The 20,068-nt window shown below is 41.5% G+C and overlaps 1 protein-coding gene across 5 annotated transcripts in view; it reads right to left on the bottom strand.

The window, feature by feature from the left end:
- efl1 (elongation factor like GTPase 1) overlaps nt 1-8,539 on the bottom strand; it is a 41,784-nt gene extending 33,245 nt beyond the window's left edge. The window contains exons 1-8 of one of the 5 annotated variants that reach the window (XM_081604916.1): nt 8,521-8,537; nt 8,226-8,337; nt 7,804-7,903; nt 4,692-4,759; nt 4,514-4,598; nt 861-994; nt 641-778; nt 349-563 (exon numbers count right to left, since the gene is read on the bottom strand). In XM_081604916.1, coding sequence (XP_081461042.1) covers nt 349-563; nt 641-778; nt 861-994; nt 4,514-4,598; nt 4,692-4,759; nt 7,804-7,894 — 731 coding nt within the window. In that variant the 5' untranslated portion in view covers nt 7,895-7,903; nt 8,226-8,337; nt 8,521-8,537. The other 4 variants (XM_081604917.1, XM_008405092.3, XM_008405091.3 and 1 more) reach the window with 4 other exon arrangements.
- Nucleotides 8,540-20,068: the final 11,529 nt, after the last annotated feature.

Genomic DNA, 20,068 nt, shown 5'->3' with positions numbered 1-20,068 from the left:
ACATTTTTTTTAAGTTAAAACAAAATGGCTGGATGTCTGCCCTACCACCGGGCTGAGCCAGTTTTCTGGGTGAGACCCTGAATAAGTTTGACTGTCCTGCTTTACGTGATCTACGGAGACTATATACAAGGAGAACTCTGCCTCCCACTTCCAGCTGTGAAGAAGTGTTGGATAAATACTTGTGCTATATGTGATTTCATGAGAATAAAGGATTTTGGTGAAACATTAGGCTGCAATAAAATCTACATTTATTTGCAGGCTCTTTTCAAAATTTTAATCAGCGTACCCAGGACATTGAGGGAAACAATATGAACTGAATACTGTTTTTATGCCTCAGAATGAGCTGACCTGAAACCCCAGCCATCTATGGCGCTGGCAAACACCACATTTCCTTGGTCAGGAGAAAAGTAGAGGTGAGAGTCGTCAGCATCCTCCAGTCCAGCACTCCAGTCATAAACCTGATCTCCACTTGGGTCCTCGTCCCTGTTCACCTCCTCCTTCAGCTTCTCTGCTCGCTCTTCCAGCACTTTAGATGTGAACAGAGTCCCTGTGACAGCATTGACCTAGAGAACAAGATGATAATACATAGTCTTCATCCAAAGAATGAACCAGGCTGGTCTTAAAGAGTTTAGTTTCTGACCTGCTCCAGGATCTTCTGCAGGTGCGTGTGTGCTTCCAGAGCTGTGAGCTTCAGCTCCATAATGAGCCTGTCCATCTTATTAATGACCAGAACAGGCCTGATGTTCTCTAGCCAGGCCTGTCGGAGGACAACCTGGGTCTAAACACAACACATGCTGAATAACTGAAGCATTCCCTTCACTCAGGAATGTTTAGTGCATGAAGAGTGTGAACAGGTTTACCTGTGGACACACACCCTCAACAGCATCTACAACCACAATGGCTCCATCACACAGCCGCACCGCTGTGGAAACCTCAGAGGAGAAGTCGACATGACCAGGAGAGTCGATCAGATTTAGAAGGTACTCCTGGTTGCCTGGGCACACACGGGACAAAAAACCCATTTAGAGACTTTAAATATTGTTCATGTTCATCAGCAGCTGAGGGAAAATGATTAAACATGACACATTGGTGGCTGCTTGCCACAAATGTGTGGTGAACATTTATTCTTCATTTTATTCTAAAAGAATGTCAGAATGTTGTCAAGGCTAGATTTTGAAAACACAGCCATGAAACAGTCTTTATTTGGTATGTGAAATTAAAACCTTTCAGCTGTTTTTGTTTGGTCATTGAAGTAAAAAGTTCTGGATCTTTTTATCATCTCCATTAAAGTTTCTCAAAATTCTTTAAAGTATGACCAACACACACTCACTGGCCACTTTATTAGCTACACCTTCCTAGTAGCGGGCTGGACCCCCTTTTGCTTTCAGAACTGCCTTAACCCTTGACTGAACAAGGTACTAGAAACATTCCTCAAAGAGTCTGATCCATATTGACATGATGGCATCAAGCAGTTGCTACAGATTTGTTGACTTGATCCATGATGCAAATCTCCCGTTCCACCACATCCACCACAACGAATCTGGAATAGCTGATTAGCATCTCAAAACCTTATATAAAACCTGAACTTTGACCCAGGATCCTAGAAAAATGGAAAAGAGGCTTCATGGAAGCAGAGGCAGAGGAGGAAGTTCAGACAATCATGATGATCAAAGAACAAATCCCTGACTTCAACATTTCTTGGACTGGCTGCTACTGGACATCTTTCTTGTACACAGCATCAAATCTACAATGACACTTTGAAGATACTTGGATGCTATGAGTTATAGCACTGGTTAACTTCCCTTAGGGAAAGTAAAGGATCTGATTTTTGAACTGAATTTAATTCCAGTCAGTATTTAGTATCCACTCCTCTAGCTGCCGTCCCAGCAAGCCTCAGTCAGGCTCATCTGGACAGGCGCTGCACTTTTCCTCCATTCTTTCTGCTAAACTGCTCTAGCTCTGTTAGCTTGGGGGAGGGGAAGATCTCCTGCAAACAGGTGTGGACTTTGACTGGGTCACTCCACATCCTCCACCTTGTTGTCTTCAGCCATCTGTGTGCAGTTTTAGCTGGATACTTTGGGTCATCGTCTCTGAATCTTTAGTTCTCGGGCAGATAGAAACAAAATGTCCTTCAGGATTCCGCTGCTTTCACCTCCTACCTTTAAAAGTCTTCCAGGACCTGCTGCTGAGAGGCATCCACACAGCATGATGCTGCCACCACCATGTTTCATAATGGGGATACTGTGTTTTAGGTGATGTGCATTGTTTGGTCCTTTTGGCAATCAGGCAAGATGCCACACAGATCTTTCTTCCTCTTGACCATGCAGTCTCTTTCCTCATGCCTTTTGGTAAGCTCTAGTTGAGTCCAGATCTCAGTTTTCTTCAACAGGTTTTCTCATTGCCTCTCTCCCATAAAGCTTTAACTGGTGAAGAACCAGAGCAACACTGCAGAGTCTCTCCATTTCAGCTGTGGAAGCTTGTAACTCCTTCAGTGTTGTCATGGTGACCTGGTGTCTCCTCTGACTAGTCTCCTTATTCATGGTCATTCAGGTTGTGATGGACAGTAATGCATTACTGTAATCCAAGTACTTTTTTCAAGTAACAAGTATAGAATTGCAATTGCAAAAACAAGTAATTAGATTACCGTTACTTCCGTGCAAGCAAATTGTGGGGGCGGGGGAAGAGAGACAGAGACTGCGGCGGCAGCGTGTCGGTTGGTCTGTGTTACCCAGAAAGCAGTTGGGCACAATGTGGCAACACCAACACCGTGAGTGAAACAATGACTGGGGCAGCCTACTACAGTGGGGAGAACAAGTATTTGGTACACTGTTGATTTTTCAGGTTTTCCCACTTGCAAAGCATGTAGAAGACTGTAATTTTTATCATAGATTCTCTTCAACTGTGAGTGATGGAATCTAAAACAAAAATCCAGAAAAATACAATGTATGATTTTTAAATAATTAATTTTCATTTTATTGTGTGAAATAAGTATTTGATCATCTATCAACCAGTAAGAATTTTGGCTCTCACAGACATGTTAGTTCTTCTTTAAGAAGCCCTCCTGTTCTCCACTCATTACATGTATTAACTGCACCTGTTTGAACTCGTTACCTGTATCAAAGACACCTGTCCACACACTCAATCAATCAATCAGACTCAAGCATCTCCACAATGCCCAAGACCAGAGAGCTGTGTAAGGACATCAGGGATAAAATTGTAGACCTGCACAAGGCTGGGATGGGCTACAGGACAATAGGCAACAACAGTTGGTGCAATTATTAGAAAATGGAAGGAATACAAAATAACGGAAACTCTCCCTCGGTCTGGGGCGCCATGCAAGATCTCACCTCGTGGAGCATCATTGATCTTGAGGAAGGTGAGGAATGAGCCCAGAACTACACGGCAGGACCTGGTCAATGACCTGAATAGAGCTGGGACCACAGTCTCAAAGAAAACTATCAGTAACTCTCTACGTCGTCAAGGATTAAAATCCTGCAGTGCACGCAAGGTGCCCTTCCTCAAGCCAACGCATGTCAAAGCCCGTCTGATGTTTGCAAATGACCATCTGAATGATCCAGAGGAGGAATGGGAGAAGGTCATGTGGTCTGATGAGACAAAAATAGAACTTTTTGGTTTAAACTCCACTCGTCATGTTTGGAGGAAGAAGAATGATGAGTACAACCCCAAGAACACCATCCCAACCGTGAAGCATGGCGGTGGAAACATCATTCTTTGGGGATGCTTTTCTGCAAAGGGTACAGGACGACTGCACCATATTGTGGGAAGGATGGATGGGGCCATGTATCGTGAGATTTTGGCCAACAACCTCCTTCCCTCAGTAAGAGCACTGAAGATGGGTCGTGGCCGGGTCTTCCAGCATGATAACAACCCAAAACACACAGCCAGGGCAACTAAAGAGTGGCTCCGTAGGAAACATCTGAAGGTCCTGGAGTGGCCTAGCCAGTCTCCAGACCTGAATCCAATAGAAAATCTTTGGAGGGAGCTTAAAGTCCGTGTGGCCCAGCGACAGCCCCGAAACCTGAAGGCTCTGGAGGAGATCTGTATGGAGGAGTGGGCCAAAATCCCTGCTGCAGTGTGTGCAAACCTGGTCAAGAACTACAGGAAACGTCTGATCTCTGTAATTGCAAACAAAGATTTCTGTACCAAATATTAATTTGTGGGTTCACTCTTTGAGGCTTCAGGCCCACCACGATTGGTTCCCTGCCCACATTTAGGTACCTCAAAGGGTATGCACTCTCACTCGAGATCAGGGACCACCTTGAGCAACAGGGACTATCTTTTATGGTTGGTGTATGGTGTATACGGTGTGCTCCAGGGCGCCACCTCTTGGTTTGTATGTGCTAGGGGGTGTGTAGAATATGACTAGCATATTCCAGTAGGTGCAGTTGCTTCATCTGAGCTGGGCCCAGATGGAGCTTGTGGTGTTCTGTTATGTTGGTTTCTTTTTTCTGGTGTATCAAATACTTATTTCACACAATAAAATGGACAGTACCTGTGCTGTAGTGCAGAGAGATAGCGCTGGACTTCATGGTGATTCCTCTAACCTGTTCATCCTCCCTGCTGTCCAGATATCTCAGCTGGAAAACCAGCACAAAAACCACAGAGCTCAGTGGCACAGAAAGCAGCAATTACTGATGTGATGGAGCAGGGTTCCTACTGCTCCAGCTTACCTTCCCAGCCAATCGACTTGATATGATCCCATTATTCGCCACCAGACAGTCAGCCAGAGTGGTTTTACCTGATAAGATAAACAAAGGATTTTATAGTTTTTCCAATTCAGTTTGTTAAACCAATGTAAGCTGTACAGGTACAGCAAAAAAATAAATTAGAATATCTGGAAAAAAATTCCAGATGATTGACTAATTTCAGAAAGTAAAGCTTGTATATACAATAAATATTTCAAGCCTTTATTTGATATCATTTTGAAAATGTGAATATTACGTAAGATCAATAAAACAATTTTTAAACAAAAATGTCAGCATTCCGAAAATATGCTAATTTATTTGAATTGAATGCTTGTTTGGGGCTCCCTTGATTGATTTACTGCATCAATGAAGCATGGTAAGGAGGCGATCTGCTCCATGTTATACTGATGTGTTCTGGCTGCTTTACTAACTGCCTCCAGTTCATCTGCCTTGTTGGGTCGGGTGTCTGATTTTCCTCTTGATAATGTTCCATAGATTCTGGAGTTTATATGTCAAGCTAGCTTGCCACTATGATCATTGAAGCAACATATGCTGCCTTTGGAAGAGTGGGTCTGTACCAAGTTCTGCTTGAAAATAAAATTAGCATCTCTATGGTCCTCTGACTGCCACCAGCAGGCAAGGCGGGTGAAGTTTCTTGCTCAACGGCTCAATGACAGAGCCAGGTGTAGTGGGGATTGAACCAGCAACCCACCAATTGCGGGGTGAAGTCCCACAATTGGAGTTTTTCCCGTGAACTCCAATAGCAGGAGTTCATTCCAGAACCAGTAGGGCACAACCAGCAGATAACATGGAGCCCAAACTATCACTGACTGGAAATTTCACTCTGGACTTCAAGCATCTTGAATGCTCTGAAAGAATTGTATATTTGTAGCAGTAACAAAAAACAAATGTCTGAATGAACCTCGATAAGCAGCAGCAGGAAACACTTAAAACATGTTGTGTAGTGGGCCCTGAGAAGAATATCTGGAGGACACCATTTTGATTTACAACTGTATGCTGATGACCCTGTCCTGCAGCGATCAATTCATCTCCTTTATAAATACTTCCAGAATTTTAAAAAACATGCGTTAAACATTAATTATGCATGTCTATATGCAGATTTTCTGTTGACAACACTTCTGTGTTGAAGCAAAGCTAACCTGTAAAAGCTCATACTGGTATCTAAAGTGAGAAACTGGGGTTTCCCAACAGAAATAGGTAAGCTTCCCACATTTTACAGGAAAAAATATCCTAATTTTGGTTTTCCCCTCTGATCTGAAATACTGTGAAATTATTTACAGCAGAGCAGCCAACTTAATTTTAAAACTACTGTAAGTCACATTGCTTTAAGATTCATCCATGGAGTTAAATGTACATACAGTTTTTCTAAAACACCCTCAGTTTATTTTGGATGTTTACATTAATTTGCTTTGCACACAGAAACCAAATTTTTTCACAAAAACCAAAAACTAAACTAAATACCAGAGTCAAAGTTATCAGACAGGCTGGTGCCAATAGTCAATTGTGATCCAGGATGCAATCATTTATTGGAGTTTGGAAAATGTCTCTGGCATCTCTGAGGAATGAGCTGAGGAATCCCAGCTCATTTTTCTTTGGTCAGTCTTTCAAGTTCCTCCAATTTTCTCACATAAACTCTGGTCTTTATATACCCTATGAATTGTCAATGGGATTCACGTAAGGACTTTGTTCGGGCCAGTTAATAATGTCCACTTTAGTTTTCTGTCTAAACTTAATTGTTTTGTTTTTTTGCATGACGCTTCCTCTAGTGACAGCTCAAACCCTTAATGATGACTTTAGGTAGTACAACCATTAGATTTATCTTGATTGATTGATGACAAGCTGTGAGCATTACAAAGTGAATGAATATGATTTCACAATGGTGGTTTTGTTAAATAAAAAGGTTAGTGCTTATCTCTGTTTATTCTGGTAGTTTTGAGAGAGAATTTTGTTGTCTGCATGCCTAAATTAAGCATGCAATGTAAGCACCCAAAAGAAAAGCCAGCATATTTTAAAAAGCTGTTTTGAAAAATCATTGATCTGTTTAATAGCACTTGAGAAATATTTTGGGGGCTAGTAAAAAAAAAAAACTACACATTTATGAAAGTATTTTACAAAATGTATTTATCAGGTCAGCTTTCCTTAATTATTAATGACCATCATAATCATTTTTAAATTATAGCTCTCTGCATATCCCAAACATGTCACAAGAAAGCCAACAAATTTGCACATTACATGCATTTTTTGAAGTCATTCTACTAAGTTGCACCTCCCTTGGATCATGAGTATATTTTTATTCTAATAATCTTTGTCATAATCTTGTACAGTATGTTATTATCACGAGTATTGTTGTTATTGTTAATCTTTTTTCAATGTATTTTGTGTCAACCTTCATTTCCTGATGCTGCTGTTACAGCAGAATTTCCCCTCTGTGGCAATTCTGCTGCTTCTGTTCTAAATTGAGATTACAGATCACCAGTTTTTTTTTTATTTAAACTCTCTATCCATGTTTTCCATGTTCTATTGTTGTTTTTGTTTCACTGTTGTATTAATTTCCACATTTTATTTATCATTAACAACTAAGGTTCCTCTTCAGAGGGTGCCTCAGGGATTTAATAGTAATAGAACAGAATAGAACTACATAGAAAGCTTCTCTTATAAATGAAAAATATCTCTAGCTTCTTAAAGTGTTTGTCATTAAATAAATGTTAGAAAATCAATTACTTAATTGTTAGTCAATCAGTATACTGCATCTATAGGTTAAATATTGGGATTTTTAATGTCACGTAATAATTTCATGGTTACTCCAAAACATTATTATAAATCTAACCTATTATTCTGTTCAGAGTGAAGCTCGGCCCATCTTCATGCCGTTTATGTGAACATTATATTCAATGAGATGGAGGATCGATGTCATTTATCCAAGTATTGTATGACAATCTACCAACATTCTCTTCAAAACCGCTGATACTGCTGTGGAAAACCAACTCCAATCTGTCAGCTCGAACCCCTGAGTGAAATGTAAAGTTAGGATCATTCGCAGTGGCAGCGCGGTCTAGAAAACAGGCTGTGAACTTACCGTGATCAACATGTGCCAGGATGCACAGATTTCTGATGTTAGCCGGGTTTTGCTGCAGGGTTTTGATCTTATCCAGGCCGATTACTCCCATCGCGATCGTCTGGATAAAGCACAACGGCTGTCACTGAGCAGCACAATGGGTCTAACAGATTGAGTCAGTTCTCTTTTGTGAATAGAACAGTTAACACCTAAAGTGTTACTGCTGCTCAGGCCCTGCTAGTGCAATGAATGACTGCAGAGGTGAAGAAGACTGGTGTGGAACTTGCTAACACTGGTTTAGCATATTGCAAACTCCTTATAGAAATAAATAACAGACCTAAATAATTTAAATTTGAAGTTCTCACGTAAGACGGTCGTCATCTCCTGGGGTACTAGGTTCGCTTAAACATAGTAAGAGTGACACTATAAAAACAGAAACTCACGGAAGAAGCATGCGGTGTTCGTGATCCACCGGAATTTAGATTAACTGGTGAAAATGTATGCCTGGAGTCGATGTTTCCATAGTGCTAAACGTCAAGGTGGTTAACGTAGTGCCTGATCAAAATACAGTGTAGATAAATAAAGCTGTTTCAATACGTTGTTGCCGAATTTATTAGTTCGTGCAAAACATATTGACCTATTTGTCAGATTTATTCAGTTTCAGGAATAATAAAAAAAACACAGAGTCAAGAACGAACAATCTGCCTGGAATGCATTGGCGAATACGATAAGTTATACCTCTCTGCAGCAAATAGAAAGTGGCGGGGACGGGCCACTGTCAGTCTCATACCTTATTTGGAAATGGGACCATTGCAATCCGGAAGTGAAGGGGGCGCTATTTCTTATACTTCCGTTTTTATTTTCTTTTGAAATCTGTGATATATCTTCATCATTAGGAAGGATTTTCACTTTAAGTATGTATTTGAATTTCTCTCTTTTATTTGTCCAGCGCAGCTCACAATTTTTAACAAATTCTGTAGCTTTCGGTGTACTTCTAAATCTGTTCCTTAGTCGCATCTTTTCCGGCCTGCTCCTGCCTCTAGTGGCGTGGCGGTGGTAGCACAACTAATCTAATTATATTACTAGATCAGAATACCACAACTTCTTGACTATTTACTATTAATTTCGGCATTATTGGCACTGTAAAAGATAAATTACCTTATAAAACACCATATTTTTTTCATTTTCTCTTTAGGATGCTGAGCTAATTAAATAAATCACATAAACAATACTTTTATACTTTATAAATTATATCTATATAGCTCAATCAATTCTAGAAGGAACAAAATAAATAAGGAGACATAAAAAACAACATGATCAACTATAATAAAAATACAATTTGCAATGTATATGTAAGAAATTGAATTGAGCAAAAGTCAGTAACAACTAATTAATTAGGTACACAGAAGAATAACAACTGTTGAGGAAAAATGACTATTTTTAGTGTTTAACAGTTTAAACCTTTTAGAACAAATTTCTTAATTTTGAACAGGTTTCTGTTAGTGATTTGAAACAAATACTATTGCTGGGTAAGTATTGAAATAGATCTGCAGGAGAGTTTCTGCTCAGAACCCTTGGGGGTCGTAAATTAACATATGCAGGAAGGTGGAGGACAGTATCACTTGAATTACTGTGAGAAAGGGAACTTTGGTCCAGGATGAGAAGTCTTCCAAAACTAACATCTGACATGGTGCAAAAAATTTAATATAACATAAAATGTTTTAAATCACTAACATTTAATTTGTAAGATACTTTTCTTAGTTATTAATAACATGTTTTGACTGAAAATTCTATTATCTTGTTTTAGAATTAATTTAGTCAATGATGAATGTATTTGAAATTGTATTATTTCTGACTATATTAGAATCAAATGAAAATGTTATGTTTAGTATTAGAAAATACTTAGGTTTATGGTGAATGAATGTCTTAATTCTTATTTGTTTCTAATTCCTAATTAGAAACAGGAATTGTACTCCATTATTTTCTGTTAATATTGTCTATTGCTTTTGGTTTGATATCAGGACTAAACTTTGGAGATGCTGAGTGCAGAAGAACAAAATTGGGTTTTTGGAGAACTTTTCATTGAATTAAAATACAGTATTAAAGGTTTGTTCCTGGCAGAGCAGAAGAGAAACCAGAATTTCACAGCTACTTGTGAGGTTCCTTCATCTTTCTCTTTGCCCAGATGGCTGTAGAGCCGGATAGTGTTAAGAAAATAAATTTAAAATAAGTTAGTTTTAGAATTTATCATGACTTGATTGAAATACCTTAATTATAGTTTTAAAATTTATAACATATTCTCACCTATTGATTTTTATTTTACTTGTAGTTAAAGCAGATGGTTTGTCAAGATCTCTGATCTGCTCTTTGTCTGTCTGGAAACAATCAGTAGGAAGTTCTAGCTTTTCACACTGATCTGTGAAAGACATAAACCACCATGAATTCAGAGAGTCTGCTTCCACCTTATTTAACAAAAGATGTTTGATCTTGTGAACAAATTGCAGGGACTTTCTAAATTCAAAAAGAGCCAGAGATGCCTTCCAGTTGGTCAAGTAGAGAAACGCCTTTTTGAATACATTAAAGAGGAAAACACGCCTACAGGTATAAAAGTTTGTGCACAAGGGAAACAATTCAGAAAAAGCTGATTTATTTGACTTCTGCACCAGCTCTTTCTCCAAGGACGTCCTTGTTATGTCTCTTCTTCTTGTCTCAGGTAACAATGTTTGTATCTGTGTTTTCTCCAGTTTCCTGTTCTATCTTGTACTTTCTTCTGATTGGATTAAATTCCGTAATTCTGTGACGTCAACACGCATTGTTGTGTTTTTGTCCCCACACATGGCCAAGCGACAGAATCCGGGATCAACAGGAAGAATCAGAGCCAGATTTTTTTGCTAAATTTAATTGTATAAAAATTCTTCCTTAACACAACCCAGGTGGTTAAAACCAGGGTTGTTTATCAGATATAAGCAAAAATTCACATTTTTGTTTTTATGGTGCTATGTATATTATTCTGAGAGACTTTTTATTGGTAGACTCTTATACATAGGAAAAAATAAGATGAACATGTCTATCATGTCTATCATGTCTAACATGTCCGTGTCTATCAACGTGGAAATTTTCCTTCGACTGTAAAACGATAAATCATATTCATAGAATATCATTAACAATTTGTGAATAGAGCAAAACACGCAGCACGCTATATGTAAATGTTATCATTTAGTTCCCTTAAGATTAATTATTGCACTGTCAATAAATTACTTCTAATAGATGTAGTTCCCAGAGGAACACAGTAACACCTTCATGAGCTCAGAGGTTCAAACTGATGCTGGATGCTCTCTGCTAAAATATTCCTGCCATCTTCTATATTCTTTCAACAAACAGTTGAGACTGAGTTGTTTTTGGTTTCACCACTTTTTACCTGCTGTTATACCTCCCATTCAAAGTATTCTTAAGAGATTGTCTGTTAGTCTGCTCATGTCAGCAAACCAGCCGAGGAGATGAAAAGTTAAAACTTTAGTTAAAATGTTGTTTTAACTTGAGTTGAGTTAAAAGTCAAGTTAGAATGTTAAAACTTAACATTTTAACTCAACAATCTCTACCTAACTAGAGGTCGTACACAACCTCTAGTTGGATAACCCAAAAATCACTAGGTCTTCATAAAAGATAGGGTCTCTGAGAACAGTTCTTAAAGATACAGCCAGTGTTTTCACCAAAGTTGAGCTGACTTTCCAGGAATAACCCAAGGAATTTAAAATTTGCCACAGTTTTAACAGGTTGGCCATTAAGTGAAACTGGAATCACTTTCAGGTCTTGTTAATGTGTTTTAATTAGCTGTACTTCCTTAAGAAAAAGATAAAATATGGTGTTTTATAAGATAATTTATCTTTTACGGTGCCAGTAATGCCAAAATTAATAGTAAATAGTAAAGATGTTGTATTCTGATTTAGTAATGTGTAATTAGATTAGTTGTGTTACCACCGCCACGCCACTAGAGGCAGTAACAGGCCCGAAAAGATGCGATTAAGGACCAGATTTAGAAGTACACCGAAAATTACAGAATTTGTTCAAAACTGTGAGCTGCGCTGAAGTAATTAAGAGAGAGAAGTTCAAAAACATACTGAGAGTGAAAATCCTTCCTAAAGGTGAAGATATATCCGATTTTAAAAGAAAATAAAAACGGGAGACCACAAAAAATATAGGAAATAGCACCCCCTTCACTTCCGGAGTGTAATGGTCCCATTTCCAAATAAGATAAGATAAGATATTCCTTTATTAATCCCACAGTGGGGAAATTTACATTGTTACAGCAGTATAAAGGACAGAGCAGAACCAATCTAAAAATTTATATATATATACACAGTGAAATTAAGTAAGCATAGAAATACTGAAGCCCCCTTGAGCACAAAAGAACTGAGAAGGGGTGAGACTGTTATAAATTTTTCTTTCCATCCATCCATCCATCCATCCATCCATCCATCCATCCATCCATCCATCCATCCATCCATCCATTTTCTTCTGCTTATCCGGGGTCGGGTCGCAGGGGCAGCCTCTTCAGAAAGGAGGCCCAGACTTCCCTCTCCCCAGCCACTTCTTCCAGCTCCTCCGGAGGAATCCCAAGGCGTTCCCAGGCCAGCCGAGAGACATAGTCCCTCCAGCGTGTCCTGGGTCTTCCCCGAGGCCTCCTCCCGGTGGGACATGCCCGGAACACCTCACCAGGGAGGCGTCCAGGAGGCATCCTGACCAGATGCCCGAGCCACTTCAACTGGCTCCTCTCGACGAGGAGGAGCAGCAGCTCTACTCTGAGTCCCTCCCGGATGACCGAGCTTCTCACCCTATCTCTAAGGGAGAGCCCAGCCACCCTGCGGAGGAAACCCATTTCAGCCGCTTGTACCCGTGATCTCGTTCTTTCGGTCATGACCCAAAGCTCATGACCATAGATGAGGGTGGGAACGTAGATCGACCGGTAAATCGAGAGCTTCGCTTTTTGGCTCAGCTCTCTCTTCACCACGACGGACCAGTAATGATGCTACCTGTTCATTAATGTTCACTAACAGACACCAAACAAACACCTCTTATAATTGATAAGCTTATAAATGATCAATGTGAAGCATCAGTATGCGTTCAAGAAGGTCATATCAGTCAGATTTCGTAAAATATCATGATACTCAAAGGAATAAAAATTATAGTTCACAAAATTATAGTTTCAGGGAGCTTCGACTATGAAAGGAATGATTGAAATATACTATGAAAATATTCTATTTACAGAATCCTGATAATAAAACTTAAATTGTGTACTGAATAATTAGATTGCAATTAGACACATCTGTTAATTAGTAATCATACTATGGAAATGACTAGCAAGATCTGAACAAACAAGAAACTTGACTACCTCAAGAGATTTCACTCGTAATGAACCGTCTGACTTTCTTTAGTCAACTAAATTTAATCTTACCAAATTTTTGCCAATGAGTAAACAGGTACTGAGTTTGAAGTGGGTCAGATGCCTCCAGCCGTCTGCTAAAGCTAGACTCCGGCCTTCCTCACTGTAAAATAAAACATTCTGCTTAATTAAAGAGTTCAAGTGAACATCACTTAATTCTCAACAACTTGTTGTTTGTACTCATCTTAAACAAGTGTGTCGAGAAAAGTCGAGCTCATCCCACTTCCCCATGCTGGAGATTTTAGTTTAATAGTAATAATAAATAAAATTACCTTAAAATTAATTACACAGTGACATCAAGACCCAACAATAGAGTCAGACGGTAATAAAATGAATCTGGTTGTGTGTGTTGTTATTGTGTCCTGCAAACTTTGCTTTAATTCTACTTTTTTCTATTTAATCATAAAAAATCAAAGTCAGGCAGAAAGAGAGTCATGAAACAGGAAGAGCTGGTTTCCTTAATAAAGAGGAAGTTTCTATCTTGCATCAGGCTAAAAATAGTTCAGACCATTCCTTATTTTAAAGCATTAAAGGTTTTTAAAGAATAAAATCTAAACATTTTGAGTAATTGGATAAAACCCAGAGTAAAATACTTAAAATAATGACTTATAATTATGCCAATAATTAATATTGTTTTTACCAGTGGTTGATGTTGATTTGATTATAAGAATATTTACACTTACTCTTACACTTGTGGAAGTACTTAAAGGTGAAACAAGTAACTGTGATTTGGTATCAGATAATTACAATAATGGATTATTATTGGTTTCTTTTCAGAAATGTCTGTAATAACTCACCTTATGATTATAATAAGAGTAACTAATAAGTTATGGTTATTATAACATTATAAATGAATGTTGAATCAAATAAACTAAAAGGTTATAAATGTGATTTCGACATTGAACTTGAAAAGGTGTAAAATGTTGTAACTGTAATTAAAGGTCACTGATGTTGTGTTGAAGGTAGATGGGAGGTGAAAGGTCAGGGGAAAAGGGGAACTGATAGGATAGCGGAGGTGACTAAGGCCTTATTGCTAAACTTCAAGAAAAGGTTGGGCAGGAAACAGAGGTAGGAGGAACTATTGAGCAACTTGGGGACATTAGAACAGACATCAGGTCATGAGGTCTCCAAAGTGACGGAGATGAGATCATCTGTCCAAGCAGTCAGCCAATGAGACAGGCACAGCAACAAAGCTAGCCAATGTAAACGCACCAAAAGGGTGGATAAACCCTTTATAAGGTGGGTGCAACAGAGGAATCTTTGGTTGGATCCTTCAGGCAGCTTCGAGCCAAGACGGAGATGGACAAAGAACTCTGCAGCTGAAGAAGAGCCGGGGCCACAGAACCGGAGACTGTTCTGCACATGGGGACCAACCCGTTAGCCCCGCAACATGTGGCTTCAAATCGCACTTCTCTCAACAGCTGGGTTCAGACCCCCAAAGACAAAGACCAAGGCAAAGATGAAGATAAAGACAAAGGCAAAGAACAAAGGCAAAGAGGAAGAACTGGTGTGTTCCTTCCGTGGGACCAGAAAGATCGTGAGACGAGGAGAAGGGAGCTACAGAGCTGCAAGACAAGAAGCTGAGGACCGCTACGCGCATGAGGAAGTCACCCTGAGGCCAGAGACCTGCTGCTCTAAGTCAGTACTCTTCTTGTACTGGGAACCTCCTGCTGCTGCAACACCTTCTTCATCATCAGGCCAGTTCTGGGGTTCAAAATGCCAAACTCTGTCCGTCTCTCTCAAAGTTTCCCTTTTTTAGTTCTCAGTGTCAGCATTAGGGAAAGATAGGCTAGATTATTGATTTTACTTATTTGATTATTTCTGCTAGTGAATTAAGCTGTACTGACCCTTGCAAAATTGCCTTACTAATAAAATAATTAGCATTTAAGAAAATCTAAAAGATGTTGTGGACATTCAATTAATGAGTCACCTTAAAGTTCTTTGATGGTTGTGAAATAGCTATGAAGTTTGATTCTGGGAGGAAAAAGTAGAAATGTTTTATAGGTTGCTTTTAGCCAAAACTAAAATAATGACCTTGGGACTTAAATCTAAGTCACTAAATTTAATCTAGCCGTTAACAAGTGCCGTTATTTTAGGAAAGGAGCTACCGTTAACAGGAGTGGTTGTAGGGGTTATGTCGCTGTGAGGGCTACTCAGCGGATTGCTCCTCAACTGTAAAAGGTCATAACTTCTGGATCGAAGGTAGTCAGAGCTAGACGAGTCCTTTCCAACCCCAGTTTAAACAGATAATTCTCCACAAACTATTGCTAGGGTAAGACCCGAGTTTCTGGGGGTTTTCCGGACCTGTTAGACAGAGAACTGGGCAGTAGTGAGTCCAAAAGGGTTGTGAGGAGTGGGCGGGACTTACTATTGGGTAGTAACAGACAAGTGGCAGGAACTTTTGGATTTAAAAAAGAAAAAAAAGATGCTTTACAAGTTAATCTATTTAAGATGAGTCTGCAACAACTAGAATAAAATAAAAAGTGAACTATTTGAAAGTAGTGAGGATTTTGGGTGGTAAATGTTTCACATTTTAACATACACAGACATTACTCCATTTCTACTCAGGCAAACCGAGAGGTTTTGAACAGTACAACTGTCATGTAATGACATGTAGCAAATATATTGCTGCTGCTGTAAGCATAAAGTAAAATAAATTTTGCATTAAATAATATTTTGGATAAGTTTAAAAATATTGTTTGTCAAAATCACACAATGTAACTACACTTGTCTTTTACATGTTGCAGTAATTGAATCTTTTGAGGCAATTGGTTTGCATAAATTTAAGTAACTATTTTTCTGCTCCACATACTTGGCTAGCAATGTTCCACTTAGCTTCCCAGTCTGAACTTCTGGACAATGTCTTGATTCAGTCAAATCTTCTATCCTGTATCTCCTGTACTGTGATATTCTACAGAATTCATTATGTGAAAGCTTTGCTTGCTGGTCTTTATGCTATGAATGCAGCATCTGGTTTCTCTTACTTTAACCCGCCCAACTTGCACCTGATTGGCATGCTAGCCTTTCGATTCCCTCCCAGTGAGGCGATGCTTCACAAAGCAAGCTGTTTCTCAAACTCTTGATCTCCCTCAGAAGATGAGCAGACATGGTGACTGAGTTTTAGACACTAGTTGACAGCTCATGCAGCTTTTTACTAAATGGCAGTCCTAAAAGTATATATCTTTAAACTATGAATAAATACGTACAATTTCATAATTATTTGATCCAGCGGTTAGAGAAGTTTGATAATAATGAAATTCAGGGATTGTTGTCTCTTAATGTCAGTGTTTCTGCTACTGGAGTGAGACAGTAAGAAGACAAGGAAATAACGTTAAACAAGGATTTAGAAATAAAAATACAAAGATGATAGTTATATTTACTGGGAGAAAGACTATGACTAGTTATCAGGACAGAATGAGACCCGTAAAACTGTTGGGTCTATACGATCCCAAGGAGAGAACCAGCCATCTGCTCCAACAATTTATTACCCTGTAGGAACTATGTCTGGACACAAGGAGCAGGAACATCACAACATCCTTATATCAGACATTTTTCATCCTTATATCAGTGATTTAAAACTATTTCTAATTTTTGATACCATACGACAGAAAGCAAAGTTGTGCATGAATGTAAAAGTCGATTATTTTCTTCACTGATAGAAAAGTGTAATGTGTTTATTATGAGTAGGATTAACTGAGCTGAAGGAAAACAAAGGAGAAAATAAATATTCATTGATACAGAACCGAATCAGCAAATATGAACTTATGAAACTATTGAAACCTTCAAGAATCTTATGTTGTGTAAGATATTTAAGAAAATAATACTGAAACCGCACTCATGAATTTCCTTATTTGACTGTTATCTCTAAAATATGTTATTTTTTATGTTGAACACCAGACACATCTAGCAGAAAGTCTGAAGCGATGGAGGAAATTTAAGTCAACATGGAGCCTGTTAGATAAACTGCATCTAATCACACAGGTAAGAATAAAGTTTCAGATAAATCTAGTATGTATTTAATTACATTTTGTTAAGGTTCAGGTTTTTGTTAAGGTTTGATCAGCTTAAAAGAGAGGCTCTGCCTCTGTGTGGCTTTGGGAATCCTAAATGTTTTACTTTTGGCTGAACTCATTGCCATCAGTGTACGCAGGGAGTCTTGTTCTAGTCATCTTAGGGTTAGGGTTAGGGGTAAGGGTTAGGGTTATGGTAACTGGAAATAAAACCGCGTGGCATTACCACTTAACGTGGTCCCACAGAGCTGAAACTTCGTGGGGGTGTTCAGTCCGACCCCATGGACCGTATGCCACCGCTTGTTCAATCCAGGCACGCCCCCGTGGGGTCGATCCGGACCCCCCCATTTCTAAAAACGGCACCGGCCCCCCAGCAAGAACCGTAGTAGCTGGAGCTATAAAAATCGGTACGTTTAAAGAGCTAGACGTGATCGCAAAGCCTGCCAAGCCGCTTCGCGATCGGATCAAAATTGCCCTGTCAGCGCCCGTTAACAGCGGGGCAATTTCACAGTTAAACCTATGGAGAAACCCAACTTTTTTTACCAGAATCTAAGTCCTGCTGCCTTACCAGGGGCACGAACTTCCAGGGCCTGCGTACTGCTGGGTGTAGTCCGAGGAGGGGTGCTTAAGTGTGGGTACACGTGCTCGGCCGGTGGGCCTGGCAGGCCCGGTTCTCAGTTGACGGCGAGAAAAAGTCTAAGTCCCATCCAGGGACCGGACAGGGGGCGCTCGGCCGGAAGAGGCTGGGGAGGGTAGCCTCTCCCTGGTCAACCCAAGGCCACATCGTAAAACTGAGTTGCCTTACCAGGGGCACGAGCTTCCAGGGCCTGCGTACTGCTGGGTTTAGTCCGAGGAGGGGTGCTTAAGTGTAGGTACACGTGTTCGTGTGGAGAGCCTGGTTCTATCGGGGGTGGGGGGGTTCCAAGACTGTGTCTGACCCCGGAGCCAAGTCTGGGTGTGGGCCTGGAGGTCAAGGCTATGTGGAGTTCCATGCAGCCTGGATGTCTCTGCCTGGATGTCTGTGCCTGGATGTCCCAGCCTGGTTCTGCAGGCCTGGATGTCTGTGCCTGGATGTCTGTGCCTGGTTATGCAGGCCTGGATGTCTCTGCCTGGATGTCTGTGCCTGGTTATGCAGGCCTGGATGTCTCTGCCTGGATGTCTGTGCCTGGATGTCCAGGCCTGGATGTCTGTGCCTGGTTCTGCAGGCCTGGATGTCCCAGCCTGGTTCTGCAGGCCTGGATGTCTCTGCCTGGATGTCTGTGCCTGGATGTCCAGGCCTGGTTCTGCAGGCCTGGATGTCTCTGCCTGGATGTCTGTGCATGGTTCTGCAGGCCTGGATGTCCCAGCCTGGTTCTGCAGGCCTGGATGTCTGTGCCTGGATGTCTGTGCCTGGTTCTGCAGGCCTGGATGTCTCTGCCTGGATGTCTGTGCCTGGATGTCTGTGCCTGGTTCTGCAGGCCTGGATGTCTCTGCCTGGATGTCTGTGCATGGTTCTGCAGGCCTGGATGTCCCAGCCTGGTTCTGCAGGCCTGGATGTCTGTGCCTGGATGTCTGTGCATGGTTCTGCAGGCCTGGATGTCCCAGCCTGGTTCTGCAGGCCTGTATGTCTGTGCCTGGATGTCTGTGCCTGGTTCTGCAGGCCTGGATGTCCCAGCCTGGTTCTGCAGGCCTGGATGTCTGTGCATGGTTCTGCAGGCCTGGATGTCTGTGCCTGGATGTCTGTGCCTGGTTCTGCAGGCCTGGATGTCTGTGCATGGATGTCTGTGCCTGGATGTCCCAGCCTGGTTCTGCAGGCCTGGATGTCTCTGCCTGGATGTCTGTGCATGGTTCTGCAGGCCTGGATGTCTGTGCCTGGATGTCTGTGCATGGTTCTGCAGGCCTGGATGTCTGTGCCTGGATGTCCCAGCCTGGTTCTGCAGGCCTGGATGTCTGTGCATGGTTCTGCAGGCCTGGATGTCTGTGCATGGTTCTGCAGGCCTGGATGTCTGTGCATGGTTCTGCAGGCCTGGATGTCTCTGCCTGGATGTCTGTGCCTGGATGTCTGTGCCTGGTTCTGCAGGCCTGGATGTCTGTGCCTGGATGTCTGTGCCTGGTTCTGCAGGCCTGGATGTCTCTGCCTGGATGTCCAGCCTGGTTCTGCAGGCCTGGATGTCTGTGCCTGGTTCTGCAGGCCTGGATGTCTCTGCCTGGATGTCCCAGCCTGGTTCTGCAGGCCTGGATGTCTCTGTTGCTCCAGGCCCGGATTTCAAATTCGTACGGAACCTAGGCAAACTATATACTGGAAGAACCGGGCGAGTCCCAGGAGTGCCCCGGTGGTCTCCGATTTCGCCTAGGACGTTCCCCCGATTTTTAACGAATTTTTAAGCGATTTGCGCCTAAGCGGGCCCGGGGGGGGGGCGAGTAGGCGGTCCGGAAGGCCCGGAACCCGCTCATGCCGTACACCGTTGGATCCGGGCCGCTCCGGGGATTACTAGGGTGGCCTCCGTTTCGCTCCAGGACCTTCCTGCGGTCGTCTATGGGTGTTTAACCGTCTACCGGAAGTCGGGTCAAAAGTACCCTTTCCCGCGGTCCAAACGAACCGGGACTGGCACCATCGTGCTCCTGGGATGCCCCCGGTTCGGGTGATGTCACTCCCGGAGGCCTGGACCAAAGTCCCGGTCCCCTAGGCCCGGTTCTCTGTCGAGGGTCTCAGCCCTCGCTCATCCCCCGCTCAGCCCCGCCCGACGCGAGTATCTTCATCGGCTGCTCCAACATCATCATCCTCAGCGCCACTGTCATGTGCCTTACCAGGGTCCCGAAACACGACCCAGACCCCGAACGCTTGTTCGGATCCGGA

This window comes from Poecilia reticulata, chromosome 3, assembly GCF_904066995.2.
Source record: "Poecilia reticulata chromosome 3, P_reticulata-male-v2, whole genome shotgun sequence".
In the NCBI taxonomy this organism is placed as follows: Eukaryota; Metazoa; Chordata; class Actinopteri; order Cyprinodontiformes; family Poeciliidae; genus Poecilia; species Poecilia reticulata.
The sequence above is the reverse complement of the archived record's forward strand: the minus strand, read 5'-3'. Positions and strand labels throughout refer to the sequence as shown.